The following is a 16,260-nucleotide window of genomic DNA, read 5'->3' on the forward strand; positions in this document are numbered from 1 at the left end:
AAATTGTCGAGGGATCCATTAATGCCAGACAAATGGAAGGCAAACTTCTGAGGGGCAGCCAACATGGTTTTGTGACTGGCAGGTCTTGCCTGACCAACCTCATTTCCTTCTATGACGAGGTGACATGAGCCCTGGACAAGGGAGATAATGTGGATGTCATATAACTGGATTTCAAGAAAGCCTTTGAACTAGTTCCCCACAATGTCCTCATGGATAAGCTGGGGAACTGTGGCCTTGATCATCTTATGGTCTGTAACTGACTATGGGGTTGGACCTAAAGAGTACTAGTTGATGGGAGCAAATCAGTGTGGTGCAGGGTGACCAGTGGAATCCCTCAGCTCAGTACTTGGGCCAGTGCTCTTAAACATCTTCATTAACAATCTGGATTCAGGAGTCAGAAGCTGTGGTGGGCCAGTAGGGAGTGCTCCTGCACTGAGCCACACACTTCATTGCGCCCGACCATCTTCCAGGCTGTGAGTGCCTCCCTGGGGGTGCCTCATGTCTGGCCAACCCCCTTCCTGGAGCACATCTGCTAGCCTGGGGGTAACGTTGCCACCACCCAGGGTCTGGTGTGATTCTGGCTCTGTGCCACCTGGGAAACAGAGGCCTAGTAGCCCTTGAGGGTACTCAACCCACTGCAAGAGCTTAGGGTACTTCCCTCAGTCTGAAGCACAAATAGTGGTCTCCCTTAGTCAGCTGAAGCAAGGGGACCACAAGGCATAACCTAGCCCCTCTCCCAATAGGTCTCCCATGCTAGGTACAAAGAAGAACTTTATTGGCTACAAGGAGTCGGTTTGGAATAGGGTACAGGGTTGAGCAATGTCAGAGAAATCCCATAGAGCAAACTGGCATGGCTGGGTAGCCTTTAAGCATGCATCTGAGTTACTGCAAGCTATATATCTAGTTAGATCTCAGGTAGCTTACTCACAAGTATCATCCAGAGGCAGGTGGAGATTCCCTCTGGAGGCAAGCAGTTCATTGATCATGAGTTTCAAGACAGAGCACATTTCAGATGGTGCATCTTCTCTCTCTGAGTTTTCATCATAGCTACTGCCCCTCCTCTTGGGCAGTCCTTAACTTATATAGATCTTATGACCTGATTTACCTGGTCCAATGGAGGCCAGCACCTGCCGACTGCCAGCCAACCACTTTGAAATGCATCACTGGTTGCCGGGTAGAGTGGCAGGGTCGATAGCCCCCTCCCACTCAGTTTGGCATTGCTTAGAACAGTAGGCATATCACTTGATCCCAGCTGACTTCCTGCCTGTGGTGGGGGCAGGGCTGTACTCAGTGGTCTCACGAGGTCCCTTCTAGCCCCTAATGCCTTTGAAATCTATGAAAACTTAAACTGGCAAGGGGTTTGAGACACGTTGCAGAAACCAGTTTGACCCAAATCACTTAAGTCTGATATTACATTCAACTAGGTTTGTCTCAAACTAGTTTCAGCCATTTTCGGACTGGTTTACGTGCACTGAACATTCGTTCTGTTACAGGTTTAAATCAGTTTCTGATCACTTAAACCAGTTCATGTGTAATGTCTGTCCCTAGCCATTAAGTTTATGCTCCACTGTAACCCCCAGGTAATTCTTTTTGGTGCTGCAGCATAGTCGCTCATTCCCCACTCTGTATTTGTACATGCAATTATTCTGTCCCAAGTGCAGTAGTTTGCACTTAACTTTGTTGAATCTCATCTTATTCATTATGGACCATTTGATACAAAATGTGAGTTATTCTAGATCCTAGTCCTACCCTCTGGAGTATTTTCATCCTCATCCAACCTGGTGTCACTTGCAAATCTGCTAGGCATGAACTCAGTCTCATCATCCAAATCATTAGTGAAGATATTAAACAATACTGGACCAAGGGCAGATCCTGGGGAAACCCCACATGTTCCCTGGGGGACCATAAAGATGCACGGGCAGGCTCATCAAAGCAGGGATCCTGGTTTGCTCTGTTTAAAAATCCTAAATTCTCTGATTAAAACCCCCCAAATCCATGATTAAAATGACACACCACAATATGTATAGGTTTGAATTCAACACAATGTTTTATTCATATATTTGCAATTTTAAAGGAATTTAGAAGCTGACTAGTGCCTCAATCACTATAATAAAATAAATTCTAAGTACCTATAAATACGGATATTTGATTTTGGGTTTTTTATCATGAAAATCGGAGCTCTCCCTGCCTCCTTCACTGCCACTAAGATGCAGGTCACAGCCCCCCGCCACTGGTGCCCCTCACTCCCCACAGTCCTGTCCTGCCAGTGCCTCTCACTCCCCACCCACAGTCCCTGGCCCTGTTGGTAGCCCTCACTCCCCACCCACAGCCTTCTTCTCCCTGCCCCTAGCCCTGCAAGAGGGGGCCCCCAGCTGCCAGCGCTGTGGAACCAAGGACCCAGGTCTGCAGCTCTCTGCTCCTGCCCCAGCACTGACTGAGCCCCGGCTGCTGCAGTGGAGTGGAGCACAGAGCCTGGTTCCCCCTCCCCAATGGGCAGCATGGCTAGAGTGCAGCCCATAGGAGGGATGAGGATGGGTGCTGGCTGCCTGCTGCAGCCTTGGGATCCCTGCCCTGCTGCCCTTTCCCCCCAGGGCCTCCATGGCCCAATGGGTAGGACCTGGCACAGCAGGGAAGAGCAGGGCTGGGTAGGGAAGCTCGGTGCCACCACTGGGAGCTCCATGCCACCACTGCCCCTGCTGTGAACTCTGCACCACTGCCCTCACTGCTGATGCAGGGGGTGCTTCACCAGGGCAGTGTAGGGCTTGCAGTAGTGTCAATGAGCTTCCTTGCCCACCCTATTCTTCCATGCCGGGTCCCACATGCTGGGCTGCAGAGGCCCCTGGGAAAGGGCAGCATGGTGAGAAGCCACAGCAGGCAGCCCTCACCTGCCCCTGCCCTGCACACAGATATGGGGGGCATGTGTCCCTCCTCCCAGAAGTACATGCAGCAGCATTTATCTTATATTAACACTGTATGGGACACCCCAGGCATGATAAAGGCCCATTTTTCCTGGTGCTGTACAAACCCAGTGATAGGCACAGTGCAATAAAAGAAGGACATGAACAGCAAAGCGGATGGGAAGGGAAGAATGCCGACAAGAAGGAAAACATCGTAGATTCGGAAGATGTAACTTGTGTATCTTGTTGCTGCGTTCCTTTTTTAAAGATGAAACTGAGCAAGGAAATGTCTAGCGGTCCACCTAGCCATTTTGATTGTAATTAATGTTGTTATTTAAAATAAATGAGGTATTTGTTTATTTAGGTTTGATACCTAGAAACACAAAGGAAAGCTATGCTAATGACATTTAAAGTAGTGGCGATCACACCACATTCCCTAAGTCCTTGTAAACACAGAAATGGAAGTTAAGGAAAAAGTTTTCAGTATTTATTGTCACCTTCATATTACTTAGGGTGCTATTCATAACACTGCATAGGACATTAGTGTTCATCTCTAGCAAATATTGAAAAGCGATACATCCCACAACATAATACAACTTCCATACTAACCTTGACAATGACCTCATACATTCTTCCATTAGCAAGCTAGTACATCTGTCTGTTACACTGTCCAAGTATTTGGAAGTTAATTTGTCTTAACATTACTGGATCATCATTAATATCTTGTGATTAGAGTGCAAATTAGATGAATTTGTGGTATATGTCTACTGGAGATGGGAACTACAAAGATTTTAAATAATTCCAGCATCATCTTAAATCTTTCCCTTAAAAATAATAAATAAATAACTCCAGCATCATTTCTGAAATATTTGCCTAGGAGTCTTCTACATACCAGTAGTTATTATTCTCTAAGGGGAAATTTCTACCCAAAATACTTCCAATATGCTTATTTTTAATTTGCAAAGATGCTGTCTTGTTGCAAAGTACAGGCTGAAGATGAAACAGATTTATGGATTGCCCCTGTTTTTGTAGTTCAGTGTTGCATATTTTTATAAGATGCTTCTTTAATGATTATTTCAGTACAAGAATACTTTGTTCAGGAAGTTGCAAGTGTGCATTCAAGAAACAATCACGAAGTAGAGTACTAGCATTTTCAAAGAATAATATTCCCAGAGTGGCAATCTTCCTGCACTATTGAATCAGCAAAACCCATTTAGTGTCTCCCAGCAAGACTACCGATACCTGTGGAAGAAACCTTCTTTCTTGAAAGTCTAGAAAGGACTGCAAAAACACTAGATGCTACTACCAAAAACAAACAAACAACAAATCAATAATACCGTTACCTACAGTATAAAGGTTTCACAGCTTTGATAAATGAATCTTCAGTACAAAACTTCCTTTGAAAATTGGTGAAAGTACTGAAATCATAAGGAACAGGATTGTTGTCACAGAGAGAACCTTCCTGACTTTTAAGAAGGATGTTGGCAATCCTTTAAATAAGCTTCAAAAATTCCTTGGCTTCTATTCATAATATACATTTTTTAATGGGAGAAACAGCTGTATTATAAAGGGAGTGGCTCTGATCTTTGTTTTTAAATTGTCTTACAATTTACAGATTTCTGCAAGTGAATTGGCCAAACTTCAGAAGGAGCTGAGCACCCTGTTTTCATGTTGAGAACAGTAGGAACTTCTCAGTACTGAGCATTTTTGAGATGCCCCAAATGATAGCTGGGCTGGGTTGAAAATCTAGCACTTAAGGAAGAGAGGGAGGGAAGAAAGGAGACAAACAAACAAGCGCTTTGTTTTATTCTTTGGTGTGTTCATCTGACTTTGCCATCAGTAGAGTCCAAGCAAGTTTGAGGAGTGAAGGATGAGGCTCAGAACTCATACTTGCAAAACCAAATGTGCAGACAAAGACAAACTGTTGATTGAAATAGGTGCCGCGTTTGTTTGTACAACCTGTTTGTACCAGAAGCATTGTAATGGATATTTTTCCTCCAAAGGAGAAAGTATGAGACCTTTGTTTATTTTATATAGTCTATGTAACTGTGATACCTAGGAAAGCTACAGTGTTAAAAAACTTCAGATGCACACATCTACCTGTGTGCTATGTTTGGTTTGTTGTTTATTGAATTAATCTGTAATTAAAAAATACATGTAAATACAGAACTGCTAGCACTTTTCTTTATGTCTTAATAGCAGGATTTTAGTTAAAGGAAAAAATTGTTCTTTGCATTGGTGAAATGTAAGAGTACCACATTGGGAAAATAATCTGGAAATAGCTCCCAGAAACAACAAAGTTAGAAGGCTAACTAAAAATCTGGGTGTTTCCCACACCACAAGTGCATTCCAGCAAGTCACAGATGTTCATAGTATATGAGCCAATTAAGAACAAAACTGAAGAAAGATACTGCTTTTGGATACTTCAGAATAGTTTTATGTGGGTGAGGTTGTACAAAGTTGCATATTTTGGCTGGGGGGAAAAATGGAAGTTGGGAAGTTGGTTGGTTGGTTGACGCAGGTAGGTTGATCATTGACAAGGATTTATGAAACACAGTCTGTGTAACTGAGTCAAATCTGATGCAGAGCTGTAGAGTGTAAATGGGGATCCCAGGAACAAGAAAGTGCCCCTGATCGCTGAGTTAGAATATTCTGAGGTGGGCCTTTCGGGTTTTTTTTGTTGCAGTTGTTCTACTTTAGCTAAAACAATTAGCTAGTTAGTGACATAAAAACTGATTTCCTTCTAGAGGAATTCCCCAGCCACTAAGGCTAAGTACTGACATTCAAAAAGCCCCTGACGGAAGCACTTATAAGCTAGGGACAGACATTCAAAGAAGCCAGAGTCTGAATTGATTCGATCTTTACAGGTTAAACTAACTTGCCTAGACTGAACCAATTTGCAAGTGAATAGACATTCGCTTTTAACTCAGGAAATGCAGGCATATGCCTGCAGTGGCTTAAGCCAAAAGCTGGGGGATGCTAGAGTGAGCCCACAGGCGCAGGGAAGCTGTGCTGGGGGGTGGGGTGGGACAGCATGGCCAGGCCCAGGAGTAGCGTCAAGCAAACTGGCCAGGGATGGAGTTTAATTTCCCACTCCCTATCCCACCAACACAGACCCAAGCCAGGGTCTGCCTGGTGCTCCCCCATCACTGCTGCAATGGCAAAGGCATAGCCAGATGCTGGCTGGCATGGCCTTCTGAGGCAAGGGGGGTAGAGAGGAGGTTTATTCCCCCTTCTGCCCCCTCTGTCCCTGGGGGACCACAGCCAGGGTCTGCCAGCTCTGACTGCCACCTCCACTGATCACTCCCTGTATGGGGTGAGCAGCAGAATAAGCTCCTTCCTTGCCCTGTCCACTAGATGCTGAAGGGGGATGCTCCATCTCCCTGCCCCCTTTGCCTAAGGCGGCCATGCCAGCCAGCCTCTGGCCATGCCCCTGCCACTCAAGCAGTGAGGGGGGAGTGACCCTGATGGGGGCAGCAGCCCCTGTCATGGTTTCCCAGGGAGCACAAGCCTCTTCCTGGTGGGTGGTGTTGTGCTGCGGGTGGGAGTGGGGCAGGCAGAGTTGCTGCAGGCTGTTTGGGGAGAGCAGGGATGACTCTTGGGGGACAACTGTGAGCCCTGGTGCTACCACTTGTCTTGCATAGACTGTGGCAGGTCTGTCAGTCGTGCTTCTGCGCATAGCACAGCCCTATTAGAGGTGGTGGTCCGTAAGAAGGAAAAACTGAAACCTTACACTCCCAGCTCAGGTTTGTATGTTGGAAAAGTAAAAGTAAAATATACTGTTTGTAAACTATGCACATTTGATATAGAGTCACTGGGCATGTCTACATGTGCAATTAATGCAACTGAATTTGACCTTATTTGAGCCTGAGTAAACGAATCCCAACATTACCATCTACACATGCTTTTAAGTGCATTAATTTACTGCTGCGTAGGATAGTACCTGTGTCTGACAGGATTATCCTATACAAGAGTAAATTAATCTACTGCACACTAATTGTGGTGCACATGTAGACTGTGTTCCTTTATTAAGCATTAAATTAGTCTAATACACAGTAAAACACACATGTTGACTTTCCCACTGTGACATAAAATATGTAATTCTATCTGTGCAGTACTACAATTCAAAATAATCAGATAATTTACAGCATTGTGTTTCTTTTCTGAAAAATGCATATGTGGCTTTCAGAGATTCGTTGTTTAGTATGTCCTGTGTTGCCGCTATTTGTACATCATCACCAGTTAAAACATTTCTATAAAGCAAATACTGTGCTTAGGTATATATATGGTACCAGTGGTTCTGTATCTGGAGCGTGATACAAGAGGAGTTCTCTAGTGAGTTAAAAGGTGCCATCTTCACAATGTTATGTTTCATTTTGAGCAACCTAGAACAAAGTTGAGCTTCAAACACATAGGCCATGATTAAATGGTATGCAGTTCATATATATGAATGCATGTTCTTGTAAAGTAAAAGAGCTTTGCAAACTTTGTCTGCCTTCCCAAGAAAGCATGCTAATCAAATCCAGAGATTTATCAAAGCTTTATATTAATATAAAAATTTATACTGCTTTTTTAGTCATCATAACTTGTCATACCCTGCCGTTTGATTTATGCCTGGAAATGGTGAAAGTATTGCCTGCCAAACAAGGGAGATGAAAGTTAATCTTAGTAATAGCAAAAACAGTTGTAATAAAAAGGTATAGTCTATGTGGTGACTCGCTGGTAAGAGTCAGCCCCACAAATGAGCTATTCCTGTTAGTCTATTAACTGTTGAGTAGTGGTTTATTTCTAAAATGTCACATAGTTACCAGTACAAAGCAGGCTGTACATAATTATACTATGCAAGTTATTAAATCAGATCTCTAATGCTTAGTATAACGCAGTTGTTTAGTTTTAGACTTGGATGCAAACTACAATATATCTTTATCTGATGTATGAACCCCCTAAATTTTCAGGTATTTAGATTTGGGGCTTCAGCTGTGTCCTTTGCTTATGTTTATAATCAGCCCTTCCATTTGCCTTTTTTCTTTTAAAGACAATAAGCAAGCACAAATAGAACCACGCATTTTTGTTGAGAAGTCTAGCAGGGAAGCTGGGTGGGCCAAGTCCAGCCCACCCACTCTGTACCTCCCCTACACCTCCCCTATCACCCCACAAAGCACCCTGGGATACTGGGGGACTGTGAGTTAACTAGAATCTGGAGGGGATCTGGGACAGAAGTTGAATAAAGTGATTTACCCTAAATCCGTTAAGTCTGATACCACATCCCTCTAGGTTTATCTTAAACTGGTGTCAGACATTGTGAAAGTGGTTTATGTGCACCAAAATTCTGTTGTGTTACAGATCTGAACTGGTTTCTGATCATTTATACTGGTTTGTGTGTCATTTCTTTCCCCAGCCTCAGAAAATTGATCTAATCTTTTATAGAGATGCATTTACAGCACTGTATTTTAGTATGGCAAGCTCAGTGTCTGTATTTGAATCTATCTGCTATTTTGGGCAGTGAAGGATTTATTATGTTTTAGCCAGGTGTTCCTTTCTTGGTTTTTTAAATAAAGTTCTTGATTTTGGAAATCTGAAGTAATGGCTTAAAATGTTATAATATTCCTACATTTGTGAAGTGATGTATTATTTTTCTATAATGCTTGGAGCAACATTTTGGTGACTGGCAAGAGCACAGCCAAGTTGTTCACTAGTGGCCTGATCTTGCAAACATCCTCATTTGCAGGACTGGGCGCTGATTTGGCATTCTGAGGAAATCAGTAGATTCAACTACAAACTCTGAAAATGGGGCTTAACTAAAAACTGATTCTTTTAAAAGTATTGTTCCCTGTAACTTAAATTAATATCACACTAATAAAGAGCCCCAACTTTCCTATTCATTGACATTAAAGTACTTTCAGAAAAAAAAGTGAAGTGCAAAAAAATTGGACAACAGGAAATTGTAGTGTTTGTGGTCAGGTCTTATATACATCATGTTTATGAAGGTGCAAAGACTGAATTTCCTGAGACATAAGCAGGGTAAATGCTGTTTATGTACCATTGGTATGAGGCAAAGCTGCACCCTAAACCATCTTAAGCCCATCACTAGCTACTTAAATAAACTTGAAGTTCATAGATCCATACCACTCTTGATTGAAACAGTATTGAGGAGTGGAAGCTGGTTGAAGTCTCTTGGAACTCTTATAATTGCAAAATTACTCTCATCTGTCTCTAAGTTTGAATAAAAAGTGTTTGGGGCTATTGGGGTTTGAGTTCAAAGAATAACTGTGGTTTGCCAAGGCAAAAAGAAGGTAATTAAAACAATGTTTATGGATACACTGAAAGCTTCAAAACGGGAAGACTTTAAAGCAAATTTTTCTGCACTGAAAGGGAAGGAAAGTGAAAATAACCCAAGAATTTATTAAAACCCATGCCTCATTGAATCTTCTGACCATTCTCCAAAATTATACTAAAATATGGTAATTATCAGAAAGCAGTCTATAAAAATTAAATATCAGGATTTTGTATGTATGCTCCATTGATTCCCCATACCAAACTTGTTCAGTTTATAAGTCAAAGCAAGAGTTTACTATATAGATGTCTACAGTATTGACCCAACAGCCTATTGCCTAAATGCTAGGGTATGTTGTTACCAAAATGATTCTGGAACTAGATCTTACCTTACAGTTCTTTTGAATATTCAGGAAGAAAAATAGCTTTGTATTTCTATAGCTACACTGGATCTACACAGTTAATGGTAAGACTGGATTTTATCTATAAGGTTAACAGATGTGGCATACATAGAATATACATGCAGTAGGGAGCAGAAATATAAAGTAAATTTTTTTGTAGTTTTTCTTTTCATCATAACTATGCTTTAAAATAGCAGCATTGGGTTTATTATGTTAAATATACTACTTAGTCTCCCACTTACATATACACACAAACCACAAAAAATAACTAAGAAATATTAGGTGACAGACACTATAAATATTCTCCAATAAATTTGTTCAGATGTTTATAGCTTTGAAAAATGTTTCAGTAACACCAGAAAGTCTGTCAGGAAATCTTGATTTAATTTTTTGGAGGTTGCTATTACTGATCATTCAACCTAACTTGATTAGTCCTTGATACCAAACTAAAGTTTTCCATCTTTCCTATAATTTGTTGAGTACTTGAGCTATCCTGGAAGATGAAAAAGCACTCAACTGTTTTATAACTCATCTCCAGACAAAGCTTGATTTGAGTTAAATTTTCCATTAAAGTAGAATTTCCCATCAAGATATGTTCACGTGACCTATGCAGGTTATGCTGTGTAAGGGCTGGATCTTTCCAAAGGTTATCATATGTGTGAGTAAATATACATGTGCAGCTGACTTGGGACTGGGGTGTAAAGCCAGGTCTTTAGATCTGTAGTGATCCCCTTCCAACATTGGACCTGCTGCCAAGGAATAAGCCCTGCCATAGGAGGTGCACTCTTCACCCAGAAGCATATCTGGGCGGGGGGGCAAGAGGAAAACAGAGGCAGCAACTGGGCAGAATAAACAAAGTATTTTGACGCAGCCCTTGAGTGGTGTGGGGCCCCTCTCACCTGACAAGTGCACCCCTCACCTGACACAGAAAGTCCAAGTGTAGCACTTAAGTGTCCATTCAGGACCTGCTTCAAGGTATCTCCTGTCTCTGCCAGTCTCTGGTACTTTTGTGAGTGGGCAGCAATTATTTGTTGGTGGCAGTCTGGGGGCTGGAAGAGCAGCTACACAGACAAGCTCTTAATCAGTGGTTTTCAACCTTTTTTTGTACTAGGACCCATTTGTAAAAATTGACGTCCAGTCCTGACCTAGTAAATAGTTTAAGTAGAAAACAGCCCCCTGGCCCTCTGGTGCCCTTTATTCCCAACCCACATTGCCCCACCTCCCTAGCTCCTGCCTGTACTGGTCTGGCTGGGCTGCAGCCTTCTGCCCACTGTGGGCACAAGCACCTTGGGGGAGATGTACCCTGCCTGCCCCCTCCTGAAACATTGTCCATGCCCCCCACTCCATAAACTTACCTGCAGGGAGCTGCTCTCTGTGCTGTCTGGCTGCCACATGCATGTGTGTGCACACACATGCATGTGGTACCCCATGTCTGATCTCCCTCCTCCTGCTCCCCCAGCCCCTTGCAGGCTGGAACTCTGCCAGCCTACCAGGGGAAACCCACCGTTTCTCTTTTTTTTCCTCCTAGAAAGGAGAATCCTCTTTTAAAGTTTGTTGATCCATTTTTAAAATTTGTTCACAACCCTTTCATATATTCTTGTGACCCACTGTTGGGTCATGACCTATGGATTGAGAAACACTGTTCTAAATGACGCAGTTTATTTTATCTTACATTGGATCAAATTCTCAGTATTTTCATTGACTGATGTAGCCACTTCAGATTTCTATTAGTATGAATTGGCAGCAACTACCAACATAGACAATGTTATCGTGATTCTCTCAGAAGCACAGCAAGATATTTCAGCACCCAGGGCATAGGTGGGGGAAGGTGTTCAAGGGTGGGGTGAGATTATGCTGACCATTGGCTAGCGGGGGGGGGAACAGAGAGTGGGGAAGTGGAATCATATCCATCCCTGCTCTCTGTGCTTCGATGGCAGCTTCTATAGCTCTTGCTGTAGGAGCATGAGCGTGACTGCTGCAGCTAAAGGGTGGGCTCATTGTGTACTGGTGTAGCAGCTCAGCCAGCATGAACTCCCCAAGGCTGGTCCTGGTGCCCCTTCTGCTCCCCAACCCACCTCCACATATATATTCCTGGGCTCAGGACTGTATCTCCCAAAGCTTTGTGGGGCACATTCTGCTCACCTCCTCTCCCGTAGATACATTACAGGGCATATGGATGTGCCTGCCTGGCTCCCTATAACCATGGAAAAGACTATAGTGTTGTGGGGGTGGGGCTGACAAGAAGCCATACTGGCATTTTCTTTAAGTCAGTGCCAGGGGCTGGCATCCCCCTTGTCCCACCCTAGTTAGGCAACTGGAATCTCTTATTAGCAGTACTTTTTAAAAATAGTTCCTGGAATTATATCCATTTTTAGGACAAATGGATTTATGAGAGAGATTATTCATTATTTCATGTAAATGTTATAAGATCTTTGAAAACAGTTTAATTAGTTTGATTAACTTACATTTTAGATATTTGTCTGCTCCATTAGCTTAATATAATTCACTTTGCCTGAAGAGTAGACATCCAGACTTTTGGCATTCGCTCATAACTTCAGAAGTGCTACCCACATGTTAAGGGAGTCTCTATAGATTTGGAATGCATTTCTTCAAGGCACACTAGCAAACTGAATGCTTCTTTTATCAAATATAGTTTTCAAGTAGTTGAAGAAGAGCTGAAGTCATAGAAGTTCAAAGTAAAAATTTAAGGACTCTCTCCTCATTTATTTTAACATGTATTCAGGTGAGGAGCGATTATCATCCTGGGGGGAAAAAAGACTGTTGAGGTTAAGCCACTTTTAATTAATGAATTCATCCTCTGTCTACTTTGTGGATATAAAACTGCCAATAAAGGTTGTATAACAGGCAAAATTATAAGAGAACAAAATTAACTGCAATTACCTGTCCTACCAACCGGTTTGTGCCTGAAGCTGGGTGACTAAGCTTTAAACATGTTTTGCAGTTAAAATGATATAGTCAATAAGTATTTCAGTTGCGTGTTCAACCTTTTGTCTTGTATATATGCAGTCTTAATCAACTTTTTATATAAAACATTAAAGTAAAGTCTTTCTAGAGAAGATTCTGTGTTGTTATGCCTATTTTTATGGAAATTTAACTAGACAGATACAATTATTATTCACAAGGTACTAAGATACTGAGTTTTACCTTTGCAGTGCTTCTGGATCAGCCACCACAGTCAGCAGCATGACCTATCCTGAAAAAAGTATATTTTAGGAAAACTCTAACATAAAATATGCTTAAAGAATTATTTTAAAAATATTCTGAAAAAGAACAAAGATAAGAAAATATGTTTATGACATCATCATTTTCACAGTATTACACCTCATTCCAAGCAGATATTTGCTTTTGTTGACTGTATTAACATTCTTTAATTAAGGCAGTCACCCACATCTGCAGAAGTACATGTAGTGTTTAATTATCTATGGATGCTTTCCTTGCTATTTATTTGCACAGCACAAAATCCAGTTTTATGTGAAGTAGGTGGGTTGTTGCTTTGCCAACATACCATTCTGGATCAGGCCTTTATGAATTGTTTGTAAGCACCAAAGTAGACAATGGAAGCTTTATAGCAATTTCCCCAATTAGTAGTAATCATTCTTGTTAAACTCTGGTAAAGAGCTGTAGTATGTGATGAATGTAAAGTATTCATTCCTAGGGTTTTCTTTTTTTCCACTCATGTACATTTTGTAAACTAGTCTTAAATTGCTTGTTATTTCTGTTCATATTGCAGATTGAGAATGTTGATGTCTGCCTTAGCTTTCTGGCAGCTAGAGGAGTAAATGTCCAAGGTCTTTCTGCTGAAGGTAAGAAAAATATATCATCATTTCCAGTACTGGGGATTTCTTTTAGAAGACTAATTTTCTCAGTATGAATTATTTGCCACTAAAAACCAAGCTCCAGCTGTATTGGGTTGCATTAAAGTATATATTTATCAGAGGAAGACTATACAGACTTTATTGTCCTTTTCATGTTTCAATAAACATTAAATTAAAAAACAGGGTATGTATATGAAATCTTAGGCAACACTTTAATTGAAAAGCTTACACATTTTGTATGTTTTCTTTCTCCCAGTGTTTCTTAGCTACACAAATGTCCAAATGTAACCATTATATATTTATCCATGCATACATAGAAATAGAGCTTACAAATATGCATCTGAGAACCTTTCCTTGTGTATGTAGTCTAAGTGATGATGACTATTCATTTGAACAAAGAGTCATGTTTTCAGTAATTGTTTTCAGAAACAGGCCCAGTTTTGTAAATGTATGCATATACATTTGTGTATGCATGTGCATATGTGTGATACATAAAGTGCAACACCTGAAAGAACCTGCTGATTGTATAATATCTCTTCTAACTCTATTTTAGTTCTCAGCTGATTTTGTGACCTAGTCAACACTAATTACATATGTTTTTCTGTAATGTGTTCAACTAAAATATTACCCTATCTTTTGACTTCCTTAAAATGCTATGCATACATGCTGAATCTAAATTATATTAAAACAGCTGGGCTTCCTGTCACTGCCTTTATGCTGTGGTACCAAATTAGTAAGGTATATAAAGGTTAAATGGTGTAGGCTGAGGCCTTCTGCAAGAGGTTTAATACCCAAAATTCATAGGCGGTTGAGTGCAGTTAGTACTTTGCAAGATTAAACCCAGTGTTTTCAGTTTTGTTTTACATTTAGTTCAACTGTATTGAAAGTTAGATGTCAAAGTATTTATTATAGCTCATAAGTACAGTACTATTTAATTTTAAGAAGTATGCAATGAGATTTTTTTTTAAAATATTTTACTAAACCTATCTGTCACTATCTTTGTCCTGATATCATCCTAGCTAAATAGTAACATTACAATCTAAGTTTTGATAGGGGTGATCCTGCCTCAGGCAGGGGGTTGGAGTAGATGACCTCCCAAGGTCCCTTCCAGCCCTATTTCTCTATGATTCTGTGGCCATGAGACATTGACTGTGCAGTAGCTTGTGACTGCTGCACAATAGCATTGCGTGACAGAAAGCATGATGCATTGCTACAGTGCAGTAGTCTCTGGCTACTGTGTCGTCAGCATCACGAAAAAGGTGTTCAGCGACTCTACTATGCAGTACATAAGTAACTAGTGCCTCCTGAACCTGGGAGGGGGGTACCCACAGAAGCTGCTGACCCCATTAGGGGGGCATCAGCCCTACCGACAGCATCAGTGTCAGCCACTGGGGGGGCCACCGGCCCTGTTGGGGGTGCACATGTACCCCCATGCACTCCCTACCAGTCGCCTATGATGCAGTAACTCCAGTTACTGAGCAGTCCTTTAATATTATGATTTCTCTAGCTATTATAAAGGGCTCAACATTATGTTCTGAAAACTTTGAAATAAGTGGGAGTTTATGGTGTTAAAAGAGTGAAGCATTAAGATAAGTGTGTAGAAGTTAGGGCCACATTGAATTCAGTGGCAAAACTCCCATTGACTTCAGTAGGGGCAGAATTTAATTTTTTGTGTATTTAATGCAGTAGCTACACATTCCAACTATAGAATTATCATCTAGATTTCTGTAACCCACTTGTATTTTGAGTATTTATTTGGCTATGCTATGTAGGACATTCTTTGTGCTGTTATCACCCAATAATTCATAAAATGCACTTTAAAAGTGAGGGGCTGAATTAAATGTTCTAAAGGCAGCCAATCCCCTGGGATTACTGTAGGCATCCTTTAAAAAAAATTAATGATGATAACTAAATCTTGGAATATTTGAAAGGGAAAGCCATGCATACACCATTCTCTTTGATAGCATAACGTGCAATGATGTTTTTCCTTCTTAAACCAGTGTAAAGTAAAATGGAGACATACCAGTAATATAACATATTAACATTATGTGCACACGTTTTTGCTTGCATTGCTTCTAAATGTTGTTGTGTCCTCCTTAATTTCCAAATTTTCACTATAGAATTTAAATATAGAATTATACACCTAAATCCTCCCTTAGGAATATTCATCCTCTGCTGCATCATTGTCAATGGTGATAATGATGCTTATAATAATGATAACAATAAACAAATTGCAAAGCTCCTTCAGAAGAACAGAAGTGCCAGGACCTTTGACCTTTGAAGTAAGATTAACAATCTTTGTTCTACAGTATATTGTCAAGTCATTTTCATCTAAATCCTTTGAAATAACTGATTTAATTGATCTGACTTTGGATTTATACAAGTGTAAATGAGAGTGGAAAGTTGACTCCCTTAAATTTATTTTTTTAGTGTCAACCAGCTGCAACGCTACAGTTGCTCTGTAGAAGATAGAAGAAAGAAATATAATTCATTCTTTTATTCATTGGGAATGCAACCTGAGCTTTAAAAAGACCATTGTACTTTGTCAGTATGTTTATGTTTTATAACTGCTTATTTGGAATGTAAAAAGTCTAGTAAGTTTGTTATTCATAAGTGGCTTTGGTGACTCACTTTGTTACCATTAAGTTATTTGTAAGTGAAGGCTGCAGACAAGCTGTTATAGGGACCATAACATCTAATATCCTAACGAAGGGTTTTGCAACCAGCTGCTATCTAATTTTGACACTTGGAAAAAGAGGCTCTGTACAGAAATAATTTTCCAAAATGATATTGCTCCACAGACCAGAGTCTAAGCAGTGCTAATAAGAAATTACAAAGTAGCACAAGATTAAT

The 16,260-nt window shown here is 40.9% G+C and overlaps 1 protein-coding gene across 6 annotated transcripts in view; it reads left to right on the forward strand.

The window, feature by feature from the left end:
- NAV3 (neuron navigator 3) overlaps window positions 1-16,260 on the forward strand; it is an 890,338-nt gene that overhangs the window by 645,586 nt on the left and 228,492 nt on the right. For all 6 annotated transcript variants that reach the window (XM_090042583.1, XM_090042584.1, XM_090042579.1 and 3 more), the window contains one exon: window positions 13,323-13,395. In XM_090042583.1, the coding sequence (XP_089898709.1) occupies window positions 13,323-13,395 (73 nt within the window). The remainder of the gene's footprint in view (window positions 1-13,322; window positions 13,396-16,260) is intronic.

This window comes from Crocodylus siamensis, chromosome 4 (assembly GCF_052110815.1).
Source record: "Crocodylus siamensis isolate JL-2025a chromosome 4, ASM5211081v1, whole genome shotgun sequence".
NCBI classification, from domain to species: Eukaryota; Metazoa; Chordata; order Crocodylia; family Crocodylidae; genus Crocodylus; species Crocodylus siamensis.